At 38.3% G+C, this 25,176-nt stretch overlaps 2 protein-coding genes across 7 annotated transcripts; one reads left to right on the top strand and one right to left on the bottom strand.

The window, feature by feature from the left end:
- The first annotated feature begins 256 nt into the window (after positions 1–256).
- Positions 257–13,099, top strand: LOC122672356 (protein IQ-DOMAIN 31-like). 6 transcript variants are annotated; one of them, XM_043869845.1, is made up of 9 exons: positions 257–362; positions 530–569; positions 1,332–1,467; positions 3,104–3,394; positions 9,541–9,744; positions 10,293–10,373; positions 11,008–12,040; positions 12,763–12,839; positions 12,947–13,099. In XM_043869845.1, the coding sequence occupies exons 3-8, from the start codon at positions 1,378–1,380 to the stop codon at positions 12,792–12,794; spliced, it is 1,731 nt and encodes a 576-aa protein (XP_043725780.1). In that variant the 5' UTR covers positions 257–362; positions 530–569; positions 1,332–1,377; the 3' UTR covers positions 12,795–12,839; positions 12,947–13,099. The 6 variants fall into 6 exon arrangements, with proteins under 6 accessions (XP_043725780.1, XP_043725783.1, XP_043725782.1 ...); XM_043869848.1 differs by having other exon boundaries at positions 9,541–9,711; positions 12,763–13,099; XM_043869847.1 differs by having other exon boundaries at positions 9,541–9,711; positions 10,284–10,373; positions 12,763–13,099.
- A 5,203-nt stretch (positions 13,100–18,302) lies between these two features.
- On the bottom strand, positions 18,303–20,474 carry LOC122672357 (U3 small nucleolar RNA-associated protein 18 homolog). Its single transcript, XM_043869849.1, has one exon. The coding sequence runs from the start codon at positions 20,420–20,422 to the stop codon at positions 18,716–18,718; it is 1,707 nt and encodes a 568-aa protein (XP_043725784.1). The 5' UTR covers positions 20,423–20,474; the 3' UTR covers positions 18,303–18,715.
- Between the last annotated feature and the right edge of the window lie 4,702 nt (positions 20,475–25,176).

Below are 25,176 nucleotides of genomic sequence, written 5' to 3'. Positions count from 1 at the left end.
GTTCACTTTTTGGTAAGTTGGGTGGTATCCTTATAATAAATATCTGTAGATTCCCAGCCACAGATAACACCTGTAACCCGAAATAAATGCACGCTTCAGTCTTGGAGTCCACCTGCAGTCTTTTTTATTTATCCCATTTTTTTAATATTTGCTATTAAATATTTAAATTTTAAATCTTAATTCTTAACTAATATATTTTTTTAAAAGAAAGTAAATAAAAGCTTTTTCTTTCTGTATTTTCGTCGTCCTCCGTCAGTGGAGTGGGAGTGAAAGAGAGAGAGAGAGAGAGAGGCGGAGAAGCGAAGGAAATGATGATGGAGTGAGTGGTCCATCCCTTCTTCCCCGGTAGCACGCTTCTCATGGTACATTTACTTTGCTTCCATCTCAAACCAAAACATACATTCACAGACACTCGAAGAAAATCTGATTTTTGTTGTGATTTCTTTAACTCATAATATTTGGTGACCTGTTCTTCAGATCTCTGAATAGTACCGTTTGTTTTGTGTTTCTTGTTTTTATTGGAGTCCAGGAATGGTAGATTTAGAGCTCCTGAAGAGTACATTTGTCTGGTTAGTTTCAGATCTGGTGCGCTTTCTGTTACCTACTTTGGCACTTAGTCGGCAAGTCCTCACCACCAATATCTTTTTTTTCCGCTGTTCATTTTTTTCTGGTTGAGGTGGAAGATTCGTTGATTTTTGGTAGGAACGGATCATTCTAGTTTTGGTTTTGTTTTCTTCGCTAATACATTAAAGCGCACTTTGTTTATTGAACTAATTCCAGTGGGATTTGAGATATTCTAGCTTTCTTTTTCTTCTGTTATAGCTTTGCGTTTATTTTTTGTTCCATCCGGATTTTTTTTGGGTTGGGGGACTTTTTGTTTTTTTTTTTTAATCTTCAAATTTCACTTTAAGTACGTTGAGTATGATCATACCAGGTTTGAAGTGTCTGTTCTGGTTAGTTTGGAGTTCGAAAGTTATCTAGTATTTACTTTTTTTTTAGCTCTGGTTCACAGCTAGGGATTTCCCCAACCTTACATTTTTTCTTAAATAAAACTTCTTCTTCTTTTTTCTTTTTCTTTTTTTTTTTCCTGGTCTAGACTTTAGATTTGCTGAAATTTCGGTTTTTCTTTTTTATTTTTTTAAAAGGAGTTTTCAAGCAGGTGAAAAGATATTTAAAATGTCCAATTTCTAGAGATTGGATGAGAGATCGTGGCAGTGGTAGTTAACATGATCAGATTGAATCGAGCTTTCTGATGTAAAATTCAGAGATCATGATGTAACTTGTATGTAGTTGTGCAATTCCTGAGCTGTCATTTATGTGAAACCATGCAGGGCTTGAAAATTAGGTTTCAGTGGTTCTGTATCTGAGCTTCCTGCAATGGGAAAATCCCCGGGTAAATGGATCAAGACCCTACTTTTTGGAAAGAAAGCATCCAAGTCTAATTTGTCAAAAGGAAGGGAGGTTTTGGTAAGTTTTCAACTCTTTGGTGTCGTCAGCATTTTTATTAATTTGAACTACTGCTGCTACTTGTACTACTAGTGTCTGTTTTCCCCCCATTTTTGTGAATTATCATGTTTTTGTAAAGCTTGTCAATTAGGCTATTTGAGAGATGCTTATTGAATAGGAGAAAATGATTTATTGATATTAAGGATTAATTTGTGGTCCATCAAATGGAACCAAGGAAGTTTGAGTAGTCAGCAATTTTGTTTTTCTTCTTTTGCCACCTTTCAAGTATATTCGAAGTTTGAGTAATCAGAAACTTTTTTTTTCTTTTGCCACATTTTCAAGTATATGCACTTGTTCTCGAGAAAGATGATTCAAAGTCACCTCAACCCCTCCCCCCCACCCCCCAAAAAAGGATGAGTCTAGCGCCTAAACATCTTACATTTGTTTTGTTCTTGTACATCACAACAATGATTTTTCTGTTTCTACACAGCAACTTTGCCTGTTAAGTTGATCAGACATGACGTAAGTGAATTTTCAATCAAGCCTTTATTTTAAAAGGGTGTGTGTGTGTAATGGTGTCCAACCCAAAAGCCCCAGCTTCAAGGTGGAGAGGCCCTTCCAAGGTCATAAGCCAAATTGCTGCACACTACCCGACCGATGTGGGACTAAACTCCCCTCCCATTCCTGACCATGGAGTGCATTCACTACATCACAGAGAGAGAGAGAGAGAGGAGCTTTTTGTGTGTTATTTTTTTGGGGATAAGTAGAGGAGCTTTTTGTGTTTTCCACGGATCTTTGGAGAGTAGTTGACAGTAGAAGTGGCAAGAATATGCTAAGCATTGTTATGTAATAATAGTGCTCTGGTTTCTACACCCTACATGTGTTCACTGATGCATCAATTTGGACCAACCACTAGGCAACAATTGGATGGTGCACCAAACTTACAGGAGTCTTGGATCTGATAAATCCTTTGGTGATATTGTTGATGGATCCTGTTTATGGGAAACAGATTTTCTTTTCTCATTATCAAACAATCTCTTATTCACAAAACTTGTGTGGTGCTAGTAGTTCTCATTTTCGATCTCATGGAAAACGTGTTGCTCCGCTTAGACCTATCTCTCTAGGGATATATTGCTGTTAGGTTATATAGGATTTGGATTATCATATTTGGTCAATTGCGTGGTGAAAACTCATTGGCTCTTTTCATTATGGTATTGCCTGACAAGTTCCTGGATGTCAACTGTAAAGGTTATGCTATCTCACATACTGATGATAGTGACAATATTGATTATGTTCTTGACCTGAAGGCCTGTTATCTATAGTGACAGTATTTAATATGTTCTTGGCCTGAAGCTGTTATCTATGACTTTAAATGGACCAACTTTGTATCAACCTTTGATTTGAATTAGCAATGGCAGATGAATCCTGAATAAAAATGTTTGGGGGGCTGAAGTGTGGAGTCTCTTTCACATTCTTGCAACTCATATACTGATACAACTGTAACTAGTTTCCATTGGTTAGCTACTTCTTTTCTGATCAAGGAATATTATTTAAATTGAAGGTTTTGCATTCAATTTGATGATTTTCTTCTCTATGTATGATTAGTATTAGAGTGTGAGAATGTGAAATTCTAATTGTACTTTATTTTTATGTGAAGCGGACTGCAAATGAGAATGAGACTTGGGTGGCTGCCAAGGCCCCAGGTGTTGAAACTGCTGTGGATCCTTTGATTTCGCATGCAGCATCTGGTATGACTGATGGAAATGGGGGGGACTTAGCATCAGAAAAGGGGGTTCCTTCTATTGGACAGCATGGCGGTGAGGTATTGCCCAGAAATCAGGATCCAGGTTTCCAAGGAACCACAGGACCTGAGGCAGCAAATGATCCAGAGAGAATCAGGCAAGATCAAGCTGCAACGAAGGCACAAGCTGCTTTTAGGGGTTATTTGGTAATTTACTATTGCTGCTTTAAAGGGTTATCTGGTGATTTTACTTTTTCTTGGTAATTCTTAGCTGCAGTTCTTGTGCAATCTCCCATTGACATTCTAATCTATTTTTAGCATTTCATGTATGTCATTGCTATGAATTTTATGGAGCAACTGTTTTGTGGCTTTGACTGTCCCTTGTTACTTTAAGTCTTTAATCATGTATCTTGAGAATGTCAATGTCTTGTGGCATGAGCTGAGATCTCGAGCATAGGCACATTTGTTTAGCTGCATTGGATTAAGTTTGGTAGTGTAGGCTTGGCTTATTGAAAAAAAAAAGGTAGATAAAACTAAATCAACTTCAAAGAAAATAAACAGCATGTATGTTTGTTTAGGGAATCAAGGAATTAGTATATGTAATCCATTCATTAATTGTATGAATTATATAGTAGAATCAACTTCTTAGGAGAACAAAAGATGGCATTATATTTATTTTATCATTAGGGAAGTCAGAGGTCATTATACTACAAAGTGACTATTTTAAATATCTGGGTCAATCATAAATAAAGAAGGTGACATAGAGGATGATGTTTCACCCACAGAGAATTAAAGTGGGATGGATGAAGTGGAGAGGTGCGTCCGGAGTGCTGTGTGACCGACGTGTTCCTTTGAAGCTTAAAGGGAAGTTCTATAGGACTGTTGTATGACCGGCTGAATATTGGGCAGTTAAGAAGTGCCATGTTGAGAAACTATGTATAGCAGAGATGAAGATGTTAAGATGGATGTGCGGAAAAACTAGGAAGAATAAAATAAGAATTGAACATGAGCTGACTTGGGAGTTGCTCCGATTAATGACAAGCTCCGAGAGAGTCGTTTGAGGTGATATGGTCACGTTCAACAGAGGCCTAGGGATGTCCCAGGAAGGAGGAGTGATGTGATCCTGGTTGAAGGGGCTAAAAGAGCTAGGGGCAGGATTAAAATGACCATAGGAGAAGTTGTGAGGAAGAACATGCATACCGACCCCATTAAGTTGGGATAAGGGGATAAGGCTGAGTTTTTTTTTTGTTGTAGGGAAGAACAAAGACAGGAGATGTAATAGCAGAATTTGGGATTTAAAGAAGGAAAAAAAATTCAAGAGAGAGAAATGGGGTGGGGGGAAGAAGAAGAAGATTTAGAATCCATTTTTTTTCTCTATTCCATCATTCATCCCCCTCAAAGAGGCTACAGTAGCTCTTTTAAAGAAAATTAAGTTGTTGTTGGGTAGTAATAACTTCCCACCACTCCAACTAAAAATGAAAACTGAAATACATGTCACAAAAAAAAAGAAAGAAAAAGAAACTGCTCCTGTAAAATAAACTGAAATATGTCAGAGATGAGGATGTTAAGATGGATGTGCGGGAAAACTAGGAAGGATAAAGTAAGGAATGAACATGAGCTGACTTGGGAGTTGCCCCGATTAATGACAAGCTCCGAGAGAGTCGTTTGAGATGATACGGTCATGTTCAACGGAGGCCTAGGGTTGCCCCAAGAAGGAGGAGTGACATGATCCCGATTGAAGGGGCTAAAGAGTTGGGTGCATGCCTAAAATGACCATAGAAGAAGTTGTGCGGAAGGACATGCATATTGACCCCATTAAGTTGGGATAAGGCTGAGTTGTTGTTGTTGTTGTTGTAGGGAGACAGGAGATGTAGTAGCAGAATTTGGGATTTAAAGAAGGAAAAAGAATTCAAGAGAGAGAAATCGGATAGAAGAAGAGGCGGGGGGGAGAAGAAGAAGAAGATTCAGAATCCATTTTTTTCCCTCTATTCCATCATTCATCCCCCTCAAAGAGGCTACAGTAGCTCTTTTAAAGAAAATAAATGTTGTTGTTGGGTAGTTATAACATCCCACCACACTACAACTAAAAATGAAAACTGAAATATATGCCAAAAAAAAGAAAAGAAAAAGAAACTGCTCCTGTAAAATAAATTGAAATATAACTACATTGCGATAACTGAAATAAAAACTAAATGCAGGGCTGGTAGGGCTTGGGCTTGGGCCTGAGATGGTATTCCTTGGAGTATTTAATTGGACCTGGGCTAGGGCTAGTAGGAGCAGCCCCCAAATGTCCTGCATCACTCACTATTTCATTCTCAAATCTAAATCCCCATAGACATGCATATAGATAAAAAAAAGGAAACCCAACTGGAAACGAAACCTATTCTAGTTTAGAAACTCAAAACAATTAGGAAACTAAACCCACGTAGCTATCTCCTCCTCAACCTACCTAAATAATATAAAAGATTACCTGTTAATCCCAAAAGAAATAAATAAAATCCTAAAAGTATCCTACTAAACCAAACACTCAAATTTTGACTCGGTTCTTGGTCTGGGTTCCCAAACGGGTTCGAGCCAGTTCAATCACGAAGCTGCATCACCCCTGCTCACATGTCAAGTTTCAGATCATTTGGAGTTGGCGTTGTGGCAAAACAAAACATAGAAAAACTCAGTACTACCAAAAGCTTATGAGGGGTGCATGGACATATAGGGGAGTAGATGGGAGGGTAAATGATTGAAGTTGAGGTTGAATTTGACTCATGGTCTATTTTGACTCCTCGATATCCAACGGTCATCAGAATTGCCACACTGCTCTTCCATGTGGTGGAACAGCCACACGTACCCACCAATTTTTTCCATGGGTTTGCCACCATAAAATGATCACCTTTTTATTTTTATTTTTACGCCCTGAACCACCTTTTCCTCATTATGTTGAGGCCCAGTGAATAGTTTTGGATTGAGATTGTGCATTTGCATTTGGTCACATTTGGACTAGGCATAGGCTCAAGACAGACCAAAAGACAGAGAACACATAGAACTTGTTTATCATACAAGACATTCAGGATCATACAACACTCAAGCTGAGCTGTGTTGAGAGAAACTTGAGGTGTTACAATTTTTAATAATTATGTGCTTTATGTTTTTTGGTTTGTCGTGAGCCTATGCCTAGTCCAAAGGTGACAAACCCATTTTGTGCTGAGTTGAGAAAAACTTGATGTGTAAGCCTATTATATTATAATAACAGAATGATGAAAATTTGTTAAAATCTAAGAGCAGATAAAGTATAATCAGTGCTGAAAGTAATAAAGAATAATATATGTGTAGCCTGATATCATAGCTTGATTGGAATACTGGTCTTAGGGATCAAAGTTTGTCCTAAGTGCGAATTCGTGAAATCAGAATTGGATTCCTTAAAACTAACTGAAAATTTTCTATCATCTCCTTGCTTGTCCTTATTTTGCAGAAAACTTTCACTATATTCCATGACTTGTTTTTGGGCCCTAATGGAATGAATAATATTTTCTGAAAGCTCTGGAGAGAACATTTAATCTGAAGAACATCTCTCTAACTTTTACACCATATAATTGGCATTGCAATAAGCACAATGCTTTTGATGTTGGACTCTTCAATTTCTTTTCTCTGCCAAAACTGTTCTCTCTGTTGCACCCTTGTTGGCTTCTTTTTCTCCCCATTTCGCCAAATCATTCACAAATTCATAGTAACACAGGAAACAGATTTGGAGGAGAGACGAATTATTAGTATGAAAATGTTCACCTCAAACCTCCATAGAAGTTACTTCTTTTGCTTTGACTTGAGTTTCATTGAAGGATGAACTCTATTAAAGCTAGTTTTTGCTGTTGAAATGCCTGGATTAAGATCCACCTTCCGGACGACATTTCTCCTGTTCGATATGTTGTAAGAAGGTTGAAAATGTAGTTCCGAAAAAGGACTGGTGTCTCGTGCACCTAGGGTCTCTCCTTGTTTCCTACTGGTGAATTGGACAACAACATGACTGGAGACCAGGTGTTTTGAAATCAGGTTGGAATGTGGGGTTATTCAAAACTTCCTCATTGACTGAGGGATTAGAATACTGAGCATCTCAGTCTCCACTTCATCATGTTCAAGTCAACTGAAGATCAGTCATACATCTGCAGAAACTGTCCTTGAGTTGATAAAAAAAATGAGTTTACATATGTTATATGGGAGAAGGTTTTCTGGTCTGGTGGTCCATATTGCCAAGCCATGGTAGGGTGCTTGCTTCTACCACAAGGCAGATAGGAGTGGGCTGAAATTTTGTGGACAGGTAGACCTCAAGGTTCCCTGCTGACATGTCTAGTTTCAGTCCAAACGGAGTTGGCCATGTAGCAAAACACATCATTAAAAATCTTGGAATTTGACATGGAGGCAAGGCACTACAGAGGGGGTGCATAGACAGAGATGGGAAAGATGGCATTACAAGGGTAAATAATTGAATTTGGGATTGAAATTTGACATGTGGTCTATCCAGACCATCTCCTAGGTACCCAACATTCAGATACCTTGGAAGAAGGGAGGCCAAAAACTAGATTCCCGGGTATAAGGAATAAAGAGGGTTAGGATCACGAGATTTTAGGGAAAATGAAGAGGAATAAAGAACCTTATTAGGCATAGGCTTACAGCAGGAACTTGAATATCACCGGACTATCTCGACGAAAACACTTGTCAAGCAAAGGAGTGAATACTTGAAAGCCAGAGATCTATTTCATTCCACATGATGGAATTGGATGTCCCGATGAGGGAAATTTTTGCATACATTAGGGCCTTTTTGGTATCAATTGCATTTTTTGACAATTTTTCATTTTTGAAACTTATTTTTATTTAAAATAAATGAAAACAAACCCAAAATCATAATAGACTAAAGAGTCTATGTATTATGGCCAAAAACGTCTTTCCCTTATTTTTTCGCTCAAGTTTAGTGAGCATGTGCTCATAAGATCCAAATATGAGGGGTAAAATAGACATTTGCTTTTATTTTAGAAAGGTAAGCCCCCTCCTCCTCCTCCTTCTTCTACTTCTTCCTGCAACGAGCCTCATCCATCTACGGATTTGGATCCTCTGCGGCCTGGGATTGAGTGGAATCAGGGCCCCAAAAATCAAATCAAATCCCCACAAAAAGCGAATACACCCAAAGGTCATGATTTGGCTTCTCAACTACCTACCCTGCTGTTCCATGAAGATTTCTGCCTACCGCAATCAAGTTATACGAAGATTTCTGCTATCAACTACATTCTGGAATTTATGTTTGAAGAGATTGATATCTGCAAATTACTTTGCATCTAGCCACTTGGTGCTGCTCAATTTTTAAGGGCTACTTACTACTGGTGGAAAGTACCCTCGATCCAATTTGTGGGCTATCTCTATCTCCTAAGTTGCTGCAGTTTGATTTCTCCAAAACAGTAGGCAATACTCTGTTTTTTTTAAAGAAATCTCCCCACATCGATTTCTTAATTACTCAAGATCTAGCCAGCAGATCTGTTCAGGCTTTAAGGGCATCATTGCCCTCTATTGGAAGAGCACTCGACAGTTATGAATTTGTCTTCTTGGATGATCTATTGGGTTTAATTTTGTTAGAGTGTCAGGGTTTTCTATGATGGAAGAAGTCGGTTTTGTTGAGTTTCAATTGATTTTATGATTTTTTTGGTTTTTTGGTTTCTGATTAACCTTGAATTGCAGTTATCGGTTTAGGTGGATGGTTTTGGATGGTGATTGTTTTACTGGTTTATTTCCCTGTACGGTGTGCGCATGAATCACTTTGGAAATTTTTTGAATTCATCTTTGTGGAAATATCCCTGTACGCTGTGCACAAGAATCTCCATCCTAGAGTACAGATTGATGTTGTATTTCAAAAGAAGAATCCCCATCCCTTAGGGTTTAGAGTTGATTAGGGAAAGAAGATGGGTGATGAGAGAATTTCTTCACCTACCACTAAAATATATATGGGTTTTGGGCCAATCTCTCTAAAAATTATTTACAGGTAGGTAGTTACCAAACTTATTTTTCATTCTACAATCTATTGTGTTTTGTAGTTGCCAAGCAGTTTTTATTTTTTGATCAAAATAGTTTTCAGTAATGATTTTTTTTTTTAAATAGACCAAAAACTTAATGAAAAATGATACCAAAAAGACCCTTATTCTCTTCATTTAATTTTGTTCTATTTAAGCTTTATCTTTTTTGTTGTTTTCCATTAGAAAATAAATAATTACCAAACCCTTCTTACCCCCCCTCCTTTTTCTCTAAACTTCAGTTTTTTGTATTAATTCTGCAATTTGGTCAGTTATATTGTGTGACACTGATGTAAGCAATGTATTGTGAAGGCTCGTCGGGCATTTCGAGCTTTAAAGGGCATCATAAGGCTGCAGGCACTTATCCGAGGGCACCTTGTGAGGAGGCAAGCTGTTGCCACTTTACGCTGTCTGCAGGGAATTGTAAGGATTCAGGCGCTAGTTCGTGGTCGTAGAGTCAGAATTTCTGATACTGGTCTTGAGGTGCATGGCAAATGCAATGTAAGGAAAACTCAGGTAATTTAAAGTACTGCCTGGTAGTTTCATTGTAGCCGTTGGGTTGGCTGCCATTGTGCTTATTGGTAAAATGGAAAACTGTCTGCAAGTTGTTTTCTTACCTAAATACTTCTAGTAATAAATAGATTTATATAGTGTCAGGTTTGAATAAGTTGATAATGGCCTGCAGGGGGGAGAGATCATGGAAAATTTCCTAATTTTTTAATTTATTCTGAAATCAGTTTCTGACTGTTTGCAGTTTTCTTTCTTCTTTTTGTGTGATTCTATTACACTTGGCCCCATTTTTTCTTTCTATATATGTGGATTTATTTACTGCTAGATATGTTACATCTTTGGAGTTGTTCTTCTATGGGAACCCTTATACAACAGCTGGATTGGAAAAAGTGCTGGGCTCCACTACGCACTTATGCTACATCCAGCAAAAGGTGGGGTGTCCCATGGTTTGAGCATTCCTGTGAGAAAACGTCATTGCTTCTTCAATTAATTATTTTGCTAGCTGTTCTGTTACCTTTTATTTTTGCTGGATAACATGCCTACATTTCCATCAGGAGGCTCAGCGTTTGGAACCAATTAAAGCGAATTCAAATCTACAGACAGAGGTGCTGTTAGCAAATGCTTTTGGTATTAAGGTAATTTGTTTCTTGCCCTGCTTTAGATATAGTTCTTCTGAAGTAAGAACTCATCTTTATTCATATTAGTATGCATACCTGGAAGCTTTGCAATGCTGTTCTTCATTAGGGGCCTCCTTGAACTCAATATTCCTTCATTCCCATGCCTGGTACTGTGTGGAGGATAATATAATGTACTTTGCGACAGGTCTGAAGAGAAATAATGTGAGGATTGCAATGTTGGGGCTAGTCCTTTCTCATGCTGTATATTTTAGCTCCCAAAAAGGTTTTGGGGGCAACCCTTCAGCTGGCCCAATATTTGTTCATTGAATTATTCCAGTGACATCTGATATGGTTGACTTTTGAGCTAGCAGATCTCCTTGATGTAACCCTTTTAATGTCTTCTAAGTTCTCACGCTGCCATATATGTGTCAAGGACGGCTTTGTTCCATACTTTCCCCTACTATGGTGATTTTTTATGAACCTGGCATTTTCGTACCAAGCGTAAAAATGAATTTTTTTCTTGGTTTTACTGAATTTGGATGGTGATATTATTTGATTTCACTTGCCACTCTGCTGCTTTCTGTTCATTTTGTTTTATTTTGGCTGCTTGTTAGTACTGGGTATGTGATTTTTCTTGCTACTTTGGTTTTAGCTTCTTGCTTCTACATCCACTGCATTGCCGCTTCGTCTTCAATATGGCCCGGGTGAACCTAATTCAGCTTTGAACTGGCTTGAGCGTTGGACTTCTACCCATTTTTGGGAACCACTTCCAAAAGCAAAGAAGAATGCTGATGCAAAACCTCAGGCAAGGCAAGGTAATCTTCAAAGTGCAGAAACTGAACCAGCTCGGTCAAGACGTACTTTCAGGAAGCTTCCTGCTGCAAATGTTGACAATGGGTCAATCCATTCTAATTCTGAATCTGAAAAACCAAAACGCAGCCTAAGAAAAGTTACAAGCCATCCTGTAGATTCAGTGCTGGATCCCCAAACTGAGCTTGAAAAGGTTAAGCGAAATTTGAGAAAAGTTTCTAGCTCGATAACTGAGGCTTCTGATCGGATAGAGGCTGAGATTGAGAAGCCAAAGCGTGTTCCACGAAAAGTGTCAAGCCCCGCAGCTGCTGATGCTTCAGACCAGGGCTTGGGTGATTCTATTGAGAAGATGAAGAAAGATACAATAGTAGTGGAGGCACCAAAGATGCTTGATGTAGAAGCAACTCCAATACCATTTACCTCAGATGCGCCAGTTGAGAATATTACTGTAACTAATCATGATGCAGGTGTGCAAACTTTGGAGAGAAATGTGCAAGATGAGAATATTCCTGTAACAAATTCAGAGTTGAATTCCAAGGAAGATCACACTGGCAATGTAAACCCGAAAAGCAGCAAGAGGAGAGCTTCCTTTCCAGCAAAGCAGGAATATCCCGAGAATGGATTACGGAACACCCCAACAGTGCCAAGTTATATGGCAGCAACTGAATCTGCAAAGGCAAAGCTCAAAGCACAGGGTACCCCAAGGTTCGGGCAAGATGAGGTTGAGAGGAATGGTTTTACAAGGCGGCATTCTCTGCCTTCTTCTACCAATGGGAAATTGAACTCAGAATCGCCACGAACACAGAGATTGGTTCATGGAAGTGGAAAAGGAGGTGTTAGAGACAGGTCACTGTTGTCTTCGAGGGATGGTAATGGTAAGAAACCAAAAAACTTGTGGTTTGCCTGCCAGTGTGTGTTTAAGATGGGGTTAGCTTCCTGTTTGGGTTGCATTGTGCTTCTGCAGCATAATGAAATTCCACATAGAAATCTCTAAGATATTTATATAGTGTCAATCACTTTTGTTTATATTGATAGACTTGGGACTTTTTCTGGATAAGTGATTCATTGTCACGTGAGTTTTCGCTGTTCAGTTGTGGTTTTGCATCATAGTCTTCTCACATGGCTGATTGCATCATAACCTAATTCTTGCTGTCTTCAATAAATTGGCTATGACATCTTTTCTTTTAGATTGTTCCTTTCTTGTTGGTCTAGAAAATAGCCAAGAAACTTGATCATCGATTAAATACTCATAGTTTTTTTGGTGATTTGACTCAGGAAATCATGCCCATTTATTTTACCCAGTTTCATTGGGAAGAACTGCTATTTAGATGGGATTCCTTAATGAGTCAAAATCTCATGAAAATTGAACAATCTTTGGTCTATATTCGATGGCCAAGGGACTTCTGACAAATACAGGGTCAAACAAATTCAAATAGGATGTTGGGATTCATGGTTTGAGTTGGGAGATACATTTCCTTCTCCCCCCCTTTTCAAAAGCTTCTCTAGTTTCATTCTTTTCCAAAGTTATTCATGGAGTTGCGTTGTTTTTGAATTATTTGGTGATGTATCTCATACCTTGTGTATGGTTAATTTTCAGCTAAGGTTGTGCAAGCAGAGTGGAGGAGGTGATCCTGCAGAAATTGGGGTTTCAAGGAAAGAGGTCACATCAAGCAGGTACACTTGGCTCCTCGTCTGTATTTTTTTTGTTTTTGGTTTTTTTTTTGTTTTTTTGACCGAGTGTCCGAAGTTTTATAGTTTTGCCCTTGTGGTACAAAATTCAGTTGTAAAACTTGAAGCTGGACTGAGAGGAATAACTGTTGTATGGTGTGCCTGGAGACTCTACCTGTCCATTGTTATCGTGGTGCTTTCGGTCTGTTCTGTATAGTCTTTAGGATATACTGTATGGTGTGTTATCATTAGGGATTGTTTATGCTTTTTTGTTTTCAAATTTATTTTTAATAATAGAATTTCAGACTCTGTAAGAAATGTTTGTTATACGGTTTCTCACAGATTGAATGTTTGGCTTGTCAGTGAAACCATTCCATAGTTCTTTGGTTTATTCGGTGAGCAAGTTGTTCATAAGATCACGTAAAGCCTTGTTGGTTTAGATTTGGAATTTTTGTCTTTAGAGTCCGAGGTTGTTAAATTAGGAAAGATGGTGGCATTGTCAACCAAGTGTTTATCAATTGGTTCCAGTATGATTGCTTTCAGTGTTTTCATGTCTAGGTCGTGACATTGAATACAACAAACAACAACTCAGCCTTATCCCAACTAAATGAGGTTGTCTACTTGAATCTTTGCGCTCCAATCAGCTCTATTCGAGGTCATATTTGATCATGTAAAAAAGTTTGGCTAGGATGTTTTTTTCTCCTACTTGTCTCTTTTGTGTGTGTTGCATTTTCTGCCGCTTGTTCTGTGCTCCAGCCCATGGTTAGTAAATATGTGTATGATACACGTATAATGAATGTATCCGTACGTTTCAATAAAAAACATATTTTTTCCGGATTATTCCTATGATATAGAAATAATTGTGCTTTTTTTTGATGATCTGTATTTCACAAGCATAACACCTGTTGTGTATTATATGGCGAAAAAACTGTCTACCTTCTCCCACCCAATCACTCTCCAATCTTTCTTCCTTTTCAGTAATGCCCTACGAGCTTTAATCTGCCGGCTCAACGCCCATGAACGGAAGCGTAGCCATGAGTTGCAGTGGTGGTCTCACTGCCGTTCCTTCTTCCTGTTTCGTTAGTCGCAAAGATCACCGCTGGTTTGTGCAAAATTGTACTGGTCGGAAGAGCAGTGCTGCTGCTGTTCATGTGGGGTTTTAAATGAGGTTTTTACCCCTGCTCAATCAATACGTCTAATAGGGTTTTCACCCGTCAGTTCATTGCTCAATCTATCAAAGTTAACTAATTAGACAAAGAAATCAAATAAACTCACCTTAGAGCAACTCAGCCTCCAAAGTTTTAATTCACTCTATCAACCAAATTTTCGTCTTAAATCTTTGTTTTGCATTCTCTTGTTCAACCTCCCACTTAACTAGTAAGCCCAGGTATCCAAATATCACCTCCTAAACCATACAACCCATAATTCAACAAGATCGCATCAAAATCTTAAATTAATTACACAATCTAACAACTTTTTCCTTCAAGTCAGGTACAACCAGCAAGAAATCTTAACGAAGAACATCAGCCAAACTTTTACTCTGTTTTACCTTGTGTAGTCAAATCCTCATGTTCTATCCCTAAGATTAGTACACCATGTGCACGCACAATCCAGCTTCTGGAACTGTACCTACCCCTATTGTGAGAGGAGAGAGACAGATACAGTGGTGCTAGCATACACTATACAAGTGGACACCGGACTCAATCTTTTACTTATTTTGGATTTAAGTAATACTTAACAATTATACATTAAATAAAGATTTTGTTGTAATTACAAAGAGAAACTAATGGTCGTGTGTAAAATTTTATATTTTAGTGTTTTGAGACTAGGTAATGTTGTAATTATAAAAAGGAGAAGAGCTTTCTGTTCTGGAGCGTTGCCTTGCCCATGTGGCAATGCGGGGACCAGTGGGAAAGTGTGCGGAAGCAACAATAGAACGGGATTTTCACTTTTCATAGGGGGTGAGGGCCGTGAGTACGGATGTAAACGGATCGGATTTGGCTCGGATAATGCTATATCCGCATCCGCATTCGATTAGCTTTCGGACAGATTCGGATAATGCTAAACAGATATGGACACGGATACGGATCTGATATTTTATCCGTTTACATGTAAATATAGTTTTTTGGATAGCTATAACCTATCCGTATCCGTATCCGTTTAGCTTTCAGACGGGTTCGGATAGTGCTAAACAAATACGGACACGGATACGGAAATGGATTTCGGCTATTCATTTTCATCCCTAGCCATGAGGCGATCATTTTACCCCATCCTATGTCTAGTGTAAGAGCCGTGCTCTCGGACAAAGTCCATTTTCCCTTACAAATAAACATTGATATTTGAGTGTTTGACATCGAATGCCAGAAATTACCAAACCAGCCAATAATTAAACAGAACTGAATCTTAATTTTGAATCTGTTTAGCATACGGACCAATTCTGGGAATGACGCCTCTGGGGTCTGTAACGGAACAATCCTGATTAGCCAGAACCGTTCCATTTGACAGTGGATGACACAATGCTGGGGACGGTGTAAAATTAAAAAGGGCTTCATTTGACTATTTTCATTTTTTCACCTGAATAGTGCAAATAGAAACAATTCATTGACCGGATCGACCGATTTGTATTGGTATTGATGGAGATTGATATCGATTCATATCGATATCAATAGAGACCGATCACGATTCCTCACCGATCTCATATTGCTGGATTGGTACAGACTAAGATAAAAATGTATAAAAAAAAAAAAATCTAATTTTTGAAAGAAAACAAGTGTATACGTGACTATACGGATCGATACATTGAATCAATATCGACAAAGACCGATACCGATTACTAAAACCATGCTCAGTAGTAGTAGGAATCTTACTACTCCATAAGTATTAGTTATAAAAATGTAAAATACGATCAGGATTCCAACTTCCAAGTGAACCGCTGCATGATAAGTTTGTTCCTTGTATATCAAATGTTATATGCCAATATGATCGATCCCATGAGAGATACAGCCAGATTTTATATCCCTCTTTGATAAGCTGGTAGATAATAATATTTGTTGCATTAATTCTTTGATTGATGCAACATACAAATATTCAGTTATGATACCAAGTGAATATGTTACCCACATAATATTAGGGGGAAAAAACACTGCCCGGTTAAGTGGATTGTATGCCCAAACATAGGAGCACACAAAATTACCACCCGACCTCTCTTAAAATAAAAAATTTCATCCATATTGATGTCCCTGCATGTTCTCTCATTGACCCCCGCACTATTATGCTAGGGCTACACGATAAGACTTCAACATTCGCTCACCACCTACTCGTTTTACCAAAAACTAACCAGTTTACAACCAAGAAAGAGTAAAATGAAAAATCTAATTATAACCGCATGGGTTAAAATTAGATTTGAACCATGGCCTGATTCTATCACATGAAAGAATGATGTGGCAAACTTGACTATTGAATTTTTTAAGGAATTACCTAGCTTGACCACCTATCAAGTTTCAGCATCCAAGCAAAATCATTCTCTTTCCATCAAATGCCATACCCTCATTTTATAAGCAATCACCCTCTTGTAATCCTGAATTTTCAGTCCTCATCTAAGTTGACACATAACAGAATCAAGGTTTAACTCACATCCAATGTGATTACGGCTGTGTTTATGCATTCTAGGTCAATTATGAATTCTCGAATGATAAAAATAGTTGTTTTTATCACCCAAGAATGCATACCAAACACAGCCTACAACTAAAGGTCCTGTAAGTAAATGTTGCTCACATAAGGTTGAGTAACGGAAGATTTAGAAAGCATTCAGAAGAGGACGTTTGCTTCATCTGGATTTGGTGATAATACCAGACCCACATATTATTTGTTTGCAACATATGTCACAATGATGAGAAATGCAAGTTGCAAGGGAAATAAAGGAAAGGAAACTAAAATCAAATCAATACTGAAAAATATAAACTTTTATAATCATTACTTAACATGATTGTGTAAATAATTCTAAAACATTCAAAATATGGTGCTTAAATTTTCTTTTACTTGGCAACCAATTTAATTTGAAAAATTAAATAAAGATTACGTCTGAAACTGAGGGGTATAAGGTCAGGGGATCGACAAGCCGGTGTTGGATGGAATTTCCCATGCACGCACATGTCTGGGAGGAGAGACTGTGAAAGGGCACATGATACCGACAGTGTGGACATCAAATTCCCAGAATATAACTCCATTTTTTAAATCAATTTCACTTCCCTTCTATTTACTTCCCACAAGACAGCCATAGTAACCACTGAAAAGCTTCCACACCGAATGTTTTAAGCTGAAGTAGGATGCATTGAGTATTTAAACTGCTTACTAGGGGTATACAACTTGGGCGAAGTATCTTGTTTGTAGAAGGTTATGTGTTGGATCCCACTACTGTTTTTGCAGTAAACTAGTTACCAGGCTTGCACAGATTCCAGTCCTTTTCACTGTTAGTAACTTCTTTTGGTTTCAGAGATCAATTCGTGTTATATCATTACAAGTAATTTTATACAGCTCCACCTGTTTGATATCCCCTTCCCAGCAATTACTAAATTCCTTGAATGAAGAACTGATGCATATACAATCTGTAGCCCCTAAGATAGAGAGTTTTGACAATTCACAAATGAAACTAAAAAACTTCAGGAGGACACCATCCACAGTGCCAAAATAAATTATTCATGATGTAAATCCACAGCAGCTAATTAAGGGCTGTTAAAGACATTATTATTTAAACATGAGACAACACAGATAATAAAACCACTGTGGTTACAAGCTTTGACAACCAACCTATTCATTCAACTATAACAAGGACCTTATAGAATGTGTTGAGGTAAAGTTGGTCGAATGTTGCTATCCAAGAAGTCACTTAACCTTACTGTCATCTACATTATACATATACGATTGAGAAAGCACTACGTCAGTTTATTTACCCTCCTGATTTAGGAGCTAACAAGGCTAATCTCACGCCCAATCCCTTAAAAGTTGAATTATATGATCTATGTTTAAGGCTTTGACAAGCCTGAATGAAACACCTCAAACTAACATGTAATTTGCACAACAAATATCGAAAATTATTCCGAAGGCTTCACAGAACACACTTCTCAAAGCTTAAACAAACCAACTTACTACACCGAAGTTACCAGACACACTGCACGTGTGTGTGTGTGTGGAAAACTCTTCAAACAAAGCAGAAATTAAACCAAGACAAAAGATACAGAAGAACCACAACCACGTCATCTGTACATTATATTTAAACCTCTAAAGGAGTTAGAATAAGGTTTATGCTTATAAGTGCCTAATGAGCAAAACTTGTTGAAAAGACAGTTAATTTAACGTGACTAAAATTTTTTCCCCTATTGATGTCCAGAAAGCTTTACAGATTTCATAAACTCAAAAGACACATGAATGTCAGAAACAATTAAAGGACATTTCAATAAACTCTGGCTACTATAAAAAAGATGGTCACCTAAACCTATTACTTGAGACGCTCAAAATTGTCTCCCTCATAATAGTGCCACCCATACAAAGTTATACAATGAGCAAACAAAACTAATAAACTCCTTGATTAAATCAAAATCCACAAGTTCAAAGTAAGGTAATTACCAGGCATAATCCTCCATCATCAACAAAAAATGATGCTCTGCTAGTATCAGAAACAGCTGTCGCAACTTTTGGCATCTCATATACTCATACAGGTTAAACAGTCAAGACTTTAGTTGAGATTACATCACTCTATGAAGCTTGTACAAGATCTGCCGCTGTGCCACGGCATTTCACATGGCTACCAAGCAGCTTTTCAAATTTGGCATCTGGAATACCAATCATAAAAGACAGCCGAGATGTTCAGTTACATTCCCATCACTCTATGCATGTTGGTAATGATGCAACTTGTACAAGAACACTTTCCCTGCAGCGTTTCCCATGGCCATGAAACCTCCACCAGGACTGAAATCTAAACACCTAGGATAATGAAGAGTCCTGTTTGGTGGGGGCCAATTGGAGAATACAGTATAAGATGGGATGTGAATTAGCTTTAAGCTATTCTTCTGCATAGTTGAGCAAATAGCCAATATCTGAGCATCATGATTGAATTTTAAATAATCCACCGTAGTAGTTATATTCTCGACAGTCTTGATCGGTTTTCTCTTGTTCCCTAAGAACTCTTCTCCGTTGTAAATATTGACAATCCCACTTTCTGAACCTGCTGCAAAAAGACTTCCATTTGGAGAGGTACAAAGAGCAGAACCATAAACACAACCTTCGTCGACACCTTTATGAAAGCATGTCCTCCTTCGCAAGTCCCAGTGGTAGACATGTCCATCCCCACCAAAACTCAACAGTTGCCTTCCATCATCAGCGAAAGCCAAAGCTCGAGCAGTCCCGTTCATCTTCAGTGTGCCAATCAGCTCTTTTGTTTTCGTTGAAACCAAGAGAATATAACCTTCATTACCCACAAAAGCAATAGTACTAGAATCAGGGGATACCTCAAAAACTTCCAAGCTTTTCTCCTCCCTGCCAGTCAAGGGTCCTATCTTATCGACACTTGCTTTCACCAGATCAACACTGTAAAAGAACTTACGCCTTCCCCCAACAATAACCTGGGACCCATCAGGTAAGAAAGAAGCTCTGCGAATGGGACAATCCTCGAGGAAGATGCTTTGTATCTTAGTGTTCCGTTTCCCATCAATCTGGAAAAATCTTAGCCTTCGATCTAATCCTGCTGCAAGTAACAACTGAGCATTTCTGTGGAATTGAACTGAATTTATGGGGCCATTGGAGGGATCCATGGCATTTGCATCTACCAATCTTGAGTGCTCCACTAATCCAGGTAACAACTTTGCACCGCTCTTCAGAACAAGGTCTTCATTTGACTGAAGGATATCATCATGTGCTTCAATATTCTTGTAATCCCGGGCTATCACAACACCATTTTCTTCATCCGATTCATCATCAGAAGGACCATAATTACTTGATCGTGGGCCAAGTTGGGCCCACTCTGTCCCTGGATTCAGCTTGGCATGCTGAGCCCTCAACCTTGACACATAATCTGAACCAGAAATCAAACGCTCATCATCTTTCTTCCTCAATTTCCTCAGTCTGTTGACTTTCACGATATCTACAGTTGTTTTTTCCTCTTCGTCATCCACCCATACAGGTTTCTTCTCCCTTGTTTCCACTTCACTATTGCTCTCTTCCTGAAATTCCACCTCCTTCTCATAAGCTGACACAACCTCATCTGCAGATCTATCTGTAAAGAACAAAGCCGGATCCCCATCGGTCAAATCTCTTACTTCTTCCTCGTCTTCCTTTCCATATACAACTGGAGAGTACAGAGACCCAAACAAGAAGTTCTCCAGCCTGTTCATTTCCTTTTCATGCTCAATCTCTAACTGCTTCCGATCTTCATTTTTCTCTTTCCTTCTCTTTTTATTCTTGAAACCAGCAGAGTTGGGTTCTTTTGTAACTTCAGTTGCTTCATTCCCTTCCACAAATACAGGTTCTTCAGACTCCTGCTTTTTAACCTTATCAACTCGGTTTTTTGGAAGCGCATTTTGAGAAATTAAACTCATCGCTTGATCAGAAAGCTAACTCTGCAAAATCAACCGAAATCAAAATGCATTAGCACAAAGGACTGCAACTGAAACTTGAGCAACATGAGGTTTCAACAATTAAAAATAAGTTGAGTCTCAACTCACAAGCTAACTCCAGTGAAGGCATCCTATAATTAGAGTCTTCAAAGTTTAAAACATGATATAATGTCAACAAATCAATATACACCATTGAATCTGAGGAGAACTCATGGTCTGAGGTATTCCCCACACCACCCCCACCCAAAAAAAAAAACTTGCTTTCTGCAAAACTCAATTAGTAACTGAAACTGACATTACATAAGCTCCAAAAAAAATCAGTTTTCAAAAATTTCATTTCCTTTTTATCCATAACATTTACTGAGTGTACAGGTCCAGCATTACCATCATAGTAGAAAATAACCAAACTGATATATGCAGGAAGCAATCAATGCAACTCAAAAGCATGAAGAATAATGAAACCCTGCTGGAGCACCCCCTTCCCAACCAAGCTGGGAGGACAAGAGAGTATTTTAGAACCATCAAAACAAACCAATTAGTCTAGGGAGGGGCAAAGATATTCTTTCAGCCAGCAAAGCATCAAAACAGAAGTCATAAATTGTTCCAACAGGAGTGAGAAATGAGTTACCTCCTTATTTCTTCAAATCGATATGGGTTGTAAATTGTAATCTGGTGGGATTCACACCTTCTCACTGGCCTCTAGCTAACTCTCTGTGATCCCTGCTAACTTGCTAAGGTAGTCTGTCTGTGAACGATAGTTGGTAAAAATGGAACATAATGCAGGGGCTACCAGAACAGAACTCATAACGACCTAACTAAGGATTAGAGACCATCTAAAACCCACAACCTCTTCTTTGACTGATCAAATTAGTTTCAGGCAGCGTTGGACAGTTTATTGCTGAAGATTCTGACATTAGGGGTAGATCAGCTAGACGTGTCTCTAAAGATTGCAACTCTCCAACTCCACTCATCATTCAAATTATGTCTGTTTATTTAAAAGTCAATATTTTGAAGATGCCACAAATATTAACAAAGTGCAAATAAAACCCTAGAGAGAGAGAGAGAGAGAGAGGGCAGCCAGTACAAGCTATCGGCCGCACTAGGGTTCAGGTTCGTTCCAGTTTATCTAGAACAGATATAGAGGGGGGCAAAGTGAGAGAGAACCGAGTTTCTCCTTGAACTAATTTTTTTGACTCTAGTTGCCCTCCTCAAAACCTGGTGAATCGGACTGTCTTAATTTCTTTATTATTTATAAGGTAAATGTTTTCCTCACCCATGGTAATGTGGGTGTTAAATGGTTCAATTCCTGTTAATCGATTTGATTTTGATTCAGTTCATGGTGTGAATAAGGAACAGAGCAAGAAGAAACACTATGATCAAGAACTTAAAAGTAAAATCAATAGGAGAGAGAGAGTAAAGAGTTGCAGAAATGCCAAGAAAGCGAGGGGAGTTCGTAACCTTAGTAAGTTCGGGAACGGCAATCAAACGGGTAAGGATACGTACGGGAATTAAAAGGACCAGACGGCAATAATACTTTTTACAAAACCGGCATAATAAAACGTGTACGGCAATTATACGGTATGTGTTTAATACGGTCGCTCTACAAACAAAAATACGGGCATATATTCACTATATAACAGACATTGACCACCTAATAAACAAAATAATAGCATATAGACAATTATTTTATCAAAAAGAAACCCTATTACATCTCATAAGATTATCATTTAACATATCAGAGTCCTATTAAAAAGTTCAGCAAAACTAGTTAAGTAGAGCACATGTTACAACAGAATCCTAGTTAATAGCATCCAAAGAATAAAATTGTGAAGAAACTGGCATTACCAATGAGGTAGAGAGAGAATGCCCAATAAACTCAAAAGGAAACAAAGAAAACACAGAAACAGATGCACTCATATTGTTATATCAAAATATCAAAATTTTAGCATCCAAGGAATAAAATTGTTCCTTTCTTGTTGTGGAAGTACCATCCAAATGAAGATGGTCACTGCTATATCAAAGTCAACAAAAAAGCACCAATACCCTCATATCACCCTTTTTCCCAGTAAAATCAACAACCAATGCTGAACAACAAGAAAGAGAACATTCTTGCTAAAACCAAACCACTTTCTGGAAATTCAAGTTCAAAGAAACAAACCAAAGCAGGGAAGAGGAATAAGTGAATGACTAAGAAATAGTGGTAATCCATTGTCACAGAGATGGATCAAACAGGGAATCACCAAGTTCGATTTAAGATGCCAGTGAAGAGAGAGATGTTTGAGAGGAGACCTTACCTATTCTTAATTCATTAATCAATTGGTTTAGGGAAAAGAAGTACTGATTCTTCCTTTCAAAACTAGAATGAAGTAGAGCAGAGTGCTACAAAGTACAAACACAAAATAAGATATTCCATCTTCTTTAGCTGTAGAATTAATGAACCACCAAACATTATAACCATTTACTCAGAGCAAACATAATCAATCACAGAAAGCTGATCCAAGCTGTTATTCCCAAAATCAAATACCAAAACCAAAAACGCAGCAGAAAAAACAATATAAGAAGATTAAAAGAAAAGTGGAAGAGACAGAGAGAAAAGGTCGACGAACCTGCGATTGCAATGGAGTCCAGAATGAAGAGAAGAGGTGGAGGAGCAGATGGCGGATGAATCGTAACAGAGTGAGGAGAGAGTCCGAAGCACTTCTCTATACCTATAAAAACAATGTTTTATAGTTAGCACCCTTTTCAGATTTCACTTCAAATCACGGATTCTTCACAGTGCTAGCGAGCAGCGAGCAGCGAGCAGCGAGCAGTGGCTAGGGTTTGTGACTTAGTCGATTGAAGAGGAAAATGGGCAAATGAAGACAGAAAAGGGTCAGGGGCTTAGGGCCAGGGTTTTAAAACCAGGAATCGGTCCCTGCCTATTCCCGATTCAGACCGGATCGGAATCGATTGGAATCACTCCGCACAACCCTAAAATCGGCCTAAAACGGCAGAAATCGGGGAATCTTGGGCGTGAATATTTCAATTTAGGATGCCAAAAATCAGAATCAGTCCCAGTCGATCCCGATCCGATTCACCGATTTTTAAAACCCCCATTAGGGCCCTTTTGGGTTTGGGCAGCTTAGATTATAGATTAACTTCGCTTTTATAGGGACGGACTTGGATGGGCTTCAGGTCCGTAAGCAGCCAGTCTCGTTCAGAGGACCGTTGAGCCGTACCCTTGCACCGGAAATGATCGAATGTTTTGGATCAGGATCGTCTCCAGGGAATCCAGCTTCCAAGGGATATCTAGCGGTTGAGCTGTGCCGCACACATCTCGGTGCACGCCTATAGATGTGTGCGGCACAGCCCAATGGCTGGCAGCATCCTAGGCGTGCTGGGCTCCTTGGAGATGAGCTAAATTTGAATGTTTTTCGATCTGAGCTTGAACCCGACACTTTTAACAAATAGGCCAGGTGAGTTTTGGGTTTTGCCCCGGACCTAGAATTGCCACCCTTAACTATGAGTTTCAATGTGAGATTAAAGAAAAGAAGAAAAAATCTATCAGGGGTTTCAGGTTGTGCAAATGTTTTTGTTGTGAGTTGTGATTTTGTGCAAAAGGTGACGGTAAACCTTACGGAGAATTTTGGTTTCGAGCAAAATGCTAATCGGTTTTAGCATATATATATAAGTGGTTCAATGGTGTACTAGTTTTTAATGGATGATCTAACCGGTTCAAAACCAATATTTTAAGGTTTTGAAACTGAATCGAATGGTTTAATAAACAGTTTCACTTTGTTAAATCAAAATCGAATTGAATAATAAATGATAGGGGTAGTGTTCTTTGTGTGGGATCCAGAGCCACGTCGGTCATTTCCACCTCCCATGTGTCTGGGCATGGTCTTGCGTCCCATGTAAGAACTTTGGAATGATAATTTTGTTTTCAAGAAGCCAAGATTTTAGAGCAGAAACAAGAAAATAAACCAATAGGATTGGTTCAAATGGGAAAAAGTAATCCATAGGCTTTCACAAGCCCCCCCAACCCCTTGAAAGACAGACAAATAGAGACAAATCAATGTATGAAGCCACAAAATAAGGATAAAATCAAATAAATGGAAATAACCTGTTAAAACAAATAAATTGGAAAGGAAATTAAAACCTCATGAAATACAGTCCCACAATTTCAAATCTGGTATCTTTAATTCTCTTTGCACAATTCAACAAAGAAATCCAAAGTAGGTAATTTCTCACAACTCAACATTGACAAATGATTGTAGGGTAGGTAGTTTCAGTTCGATTTATTCGGGTTACACTCTATTCGGTTTGGTTCATATCTATGGTTTTCAAAATTTAAAACAAAAATCAAACCAAATCGAATGAAATTTCACTTTTCAAAACCAAATCCAAACCAAATCTAATTTTTTGGATTAAATTTGGTTCGATTTTAAATGGCTGGTTTCGATTTCGGTTTTTGGTTTCAATTGTAAATTGACACCCTTTATCAAGAGGACCTCCCAATTGGATTGATCTCGTGGAGTTAAAAATTACTTTGGAAAAAGTAATGAAGCAGGAGATACCATGTAGTGTAGCTTTGAGAACAAAGATTTTAAATTGGACTTGGAACATGGATCAACCCTCATGTAAATTTTTCTAATAAACTTTCATGGAGCAAGCTCAGGCGCAAAGAATGTCATTAAATAAAGCCCCTTGGTGTCTATCACAAATAAATAAATAAATAAATAGATAAATTCTTAGTG

Source organism: Telopea speciosissima, chromosome 8, assembly GCF_018873765.1.
Source record: "Telopea speciosissima isolate NSW1024214 ecotype Mountain lineage chromosome 8, Tspe_v1, whole genome shotgun sequence".
In the NCBI taxonomy this organism is placed as follows: Eukaryota; Viridiplantae; Streptophyta; class Magnoliopsida; order Proteales; family Proteaceae; genus Telopea; species Telopea speciosissima.
Note: the sequence above shows the minus strand (reverse complement) of the source record. Positions and strands in the feature narration are given on the sequence as shown.

Excerpts from the sequence above, each read along its gene's own strand:
- LOC122672356 (XM_043869845.1), top strand. The coding sequence starts at position 1,378 with ATGGGAAAATCCCCGGGTAAATGGATCAAGACCCTACTTTTTGGAAAG. Across the intron at positions 1,468-3,103 it reads CAAAAGGAAGGGAGGTTTTG|CGGACTGCAAATGAGAATGA; the intron begins GTAAGTTTTCAA and ends TTTTATGTGAAG. Across the intron at positions 9,745-10,292 it reads GCAATGTAAGGAAAACTCAG|GAGGCTCAGCGTTTGGAACC; the intron begins GTAATTTAAAGT and ends CATTTCCATCAG.
- LOC122672357 (XM_043869849.1), bottom strand. The coding sequence starts at position 20,422 with ATGAGTTTAATTTCTCAAAATGCGCTTCCAAAAAACCGAGTTGATAAG.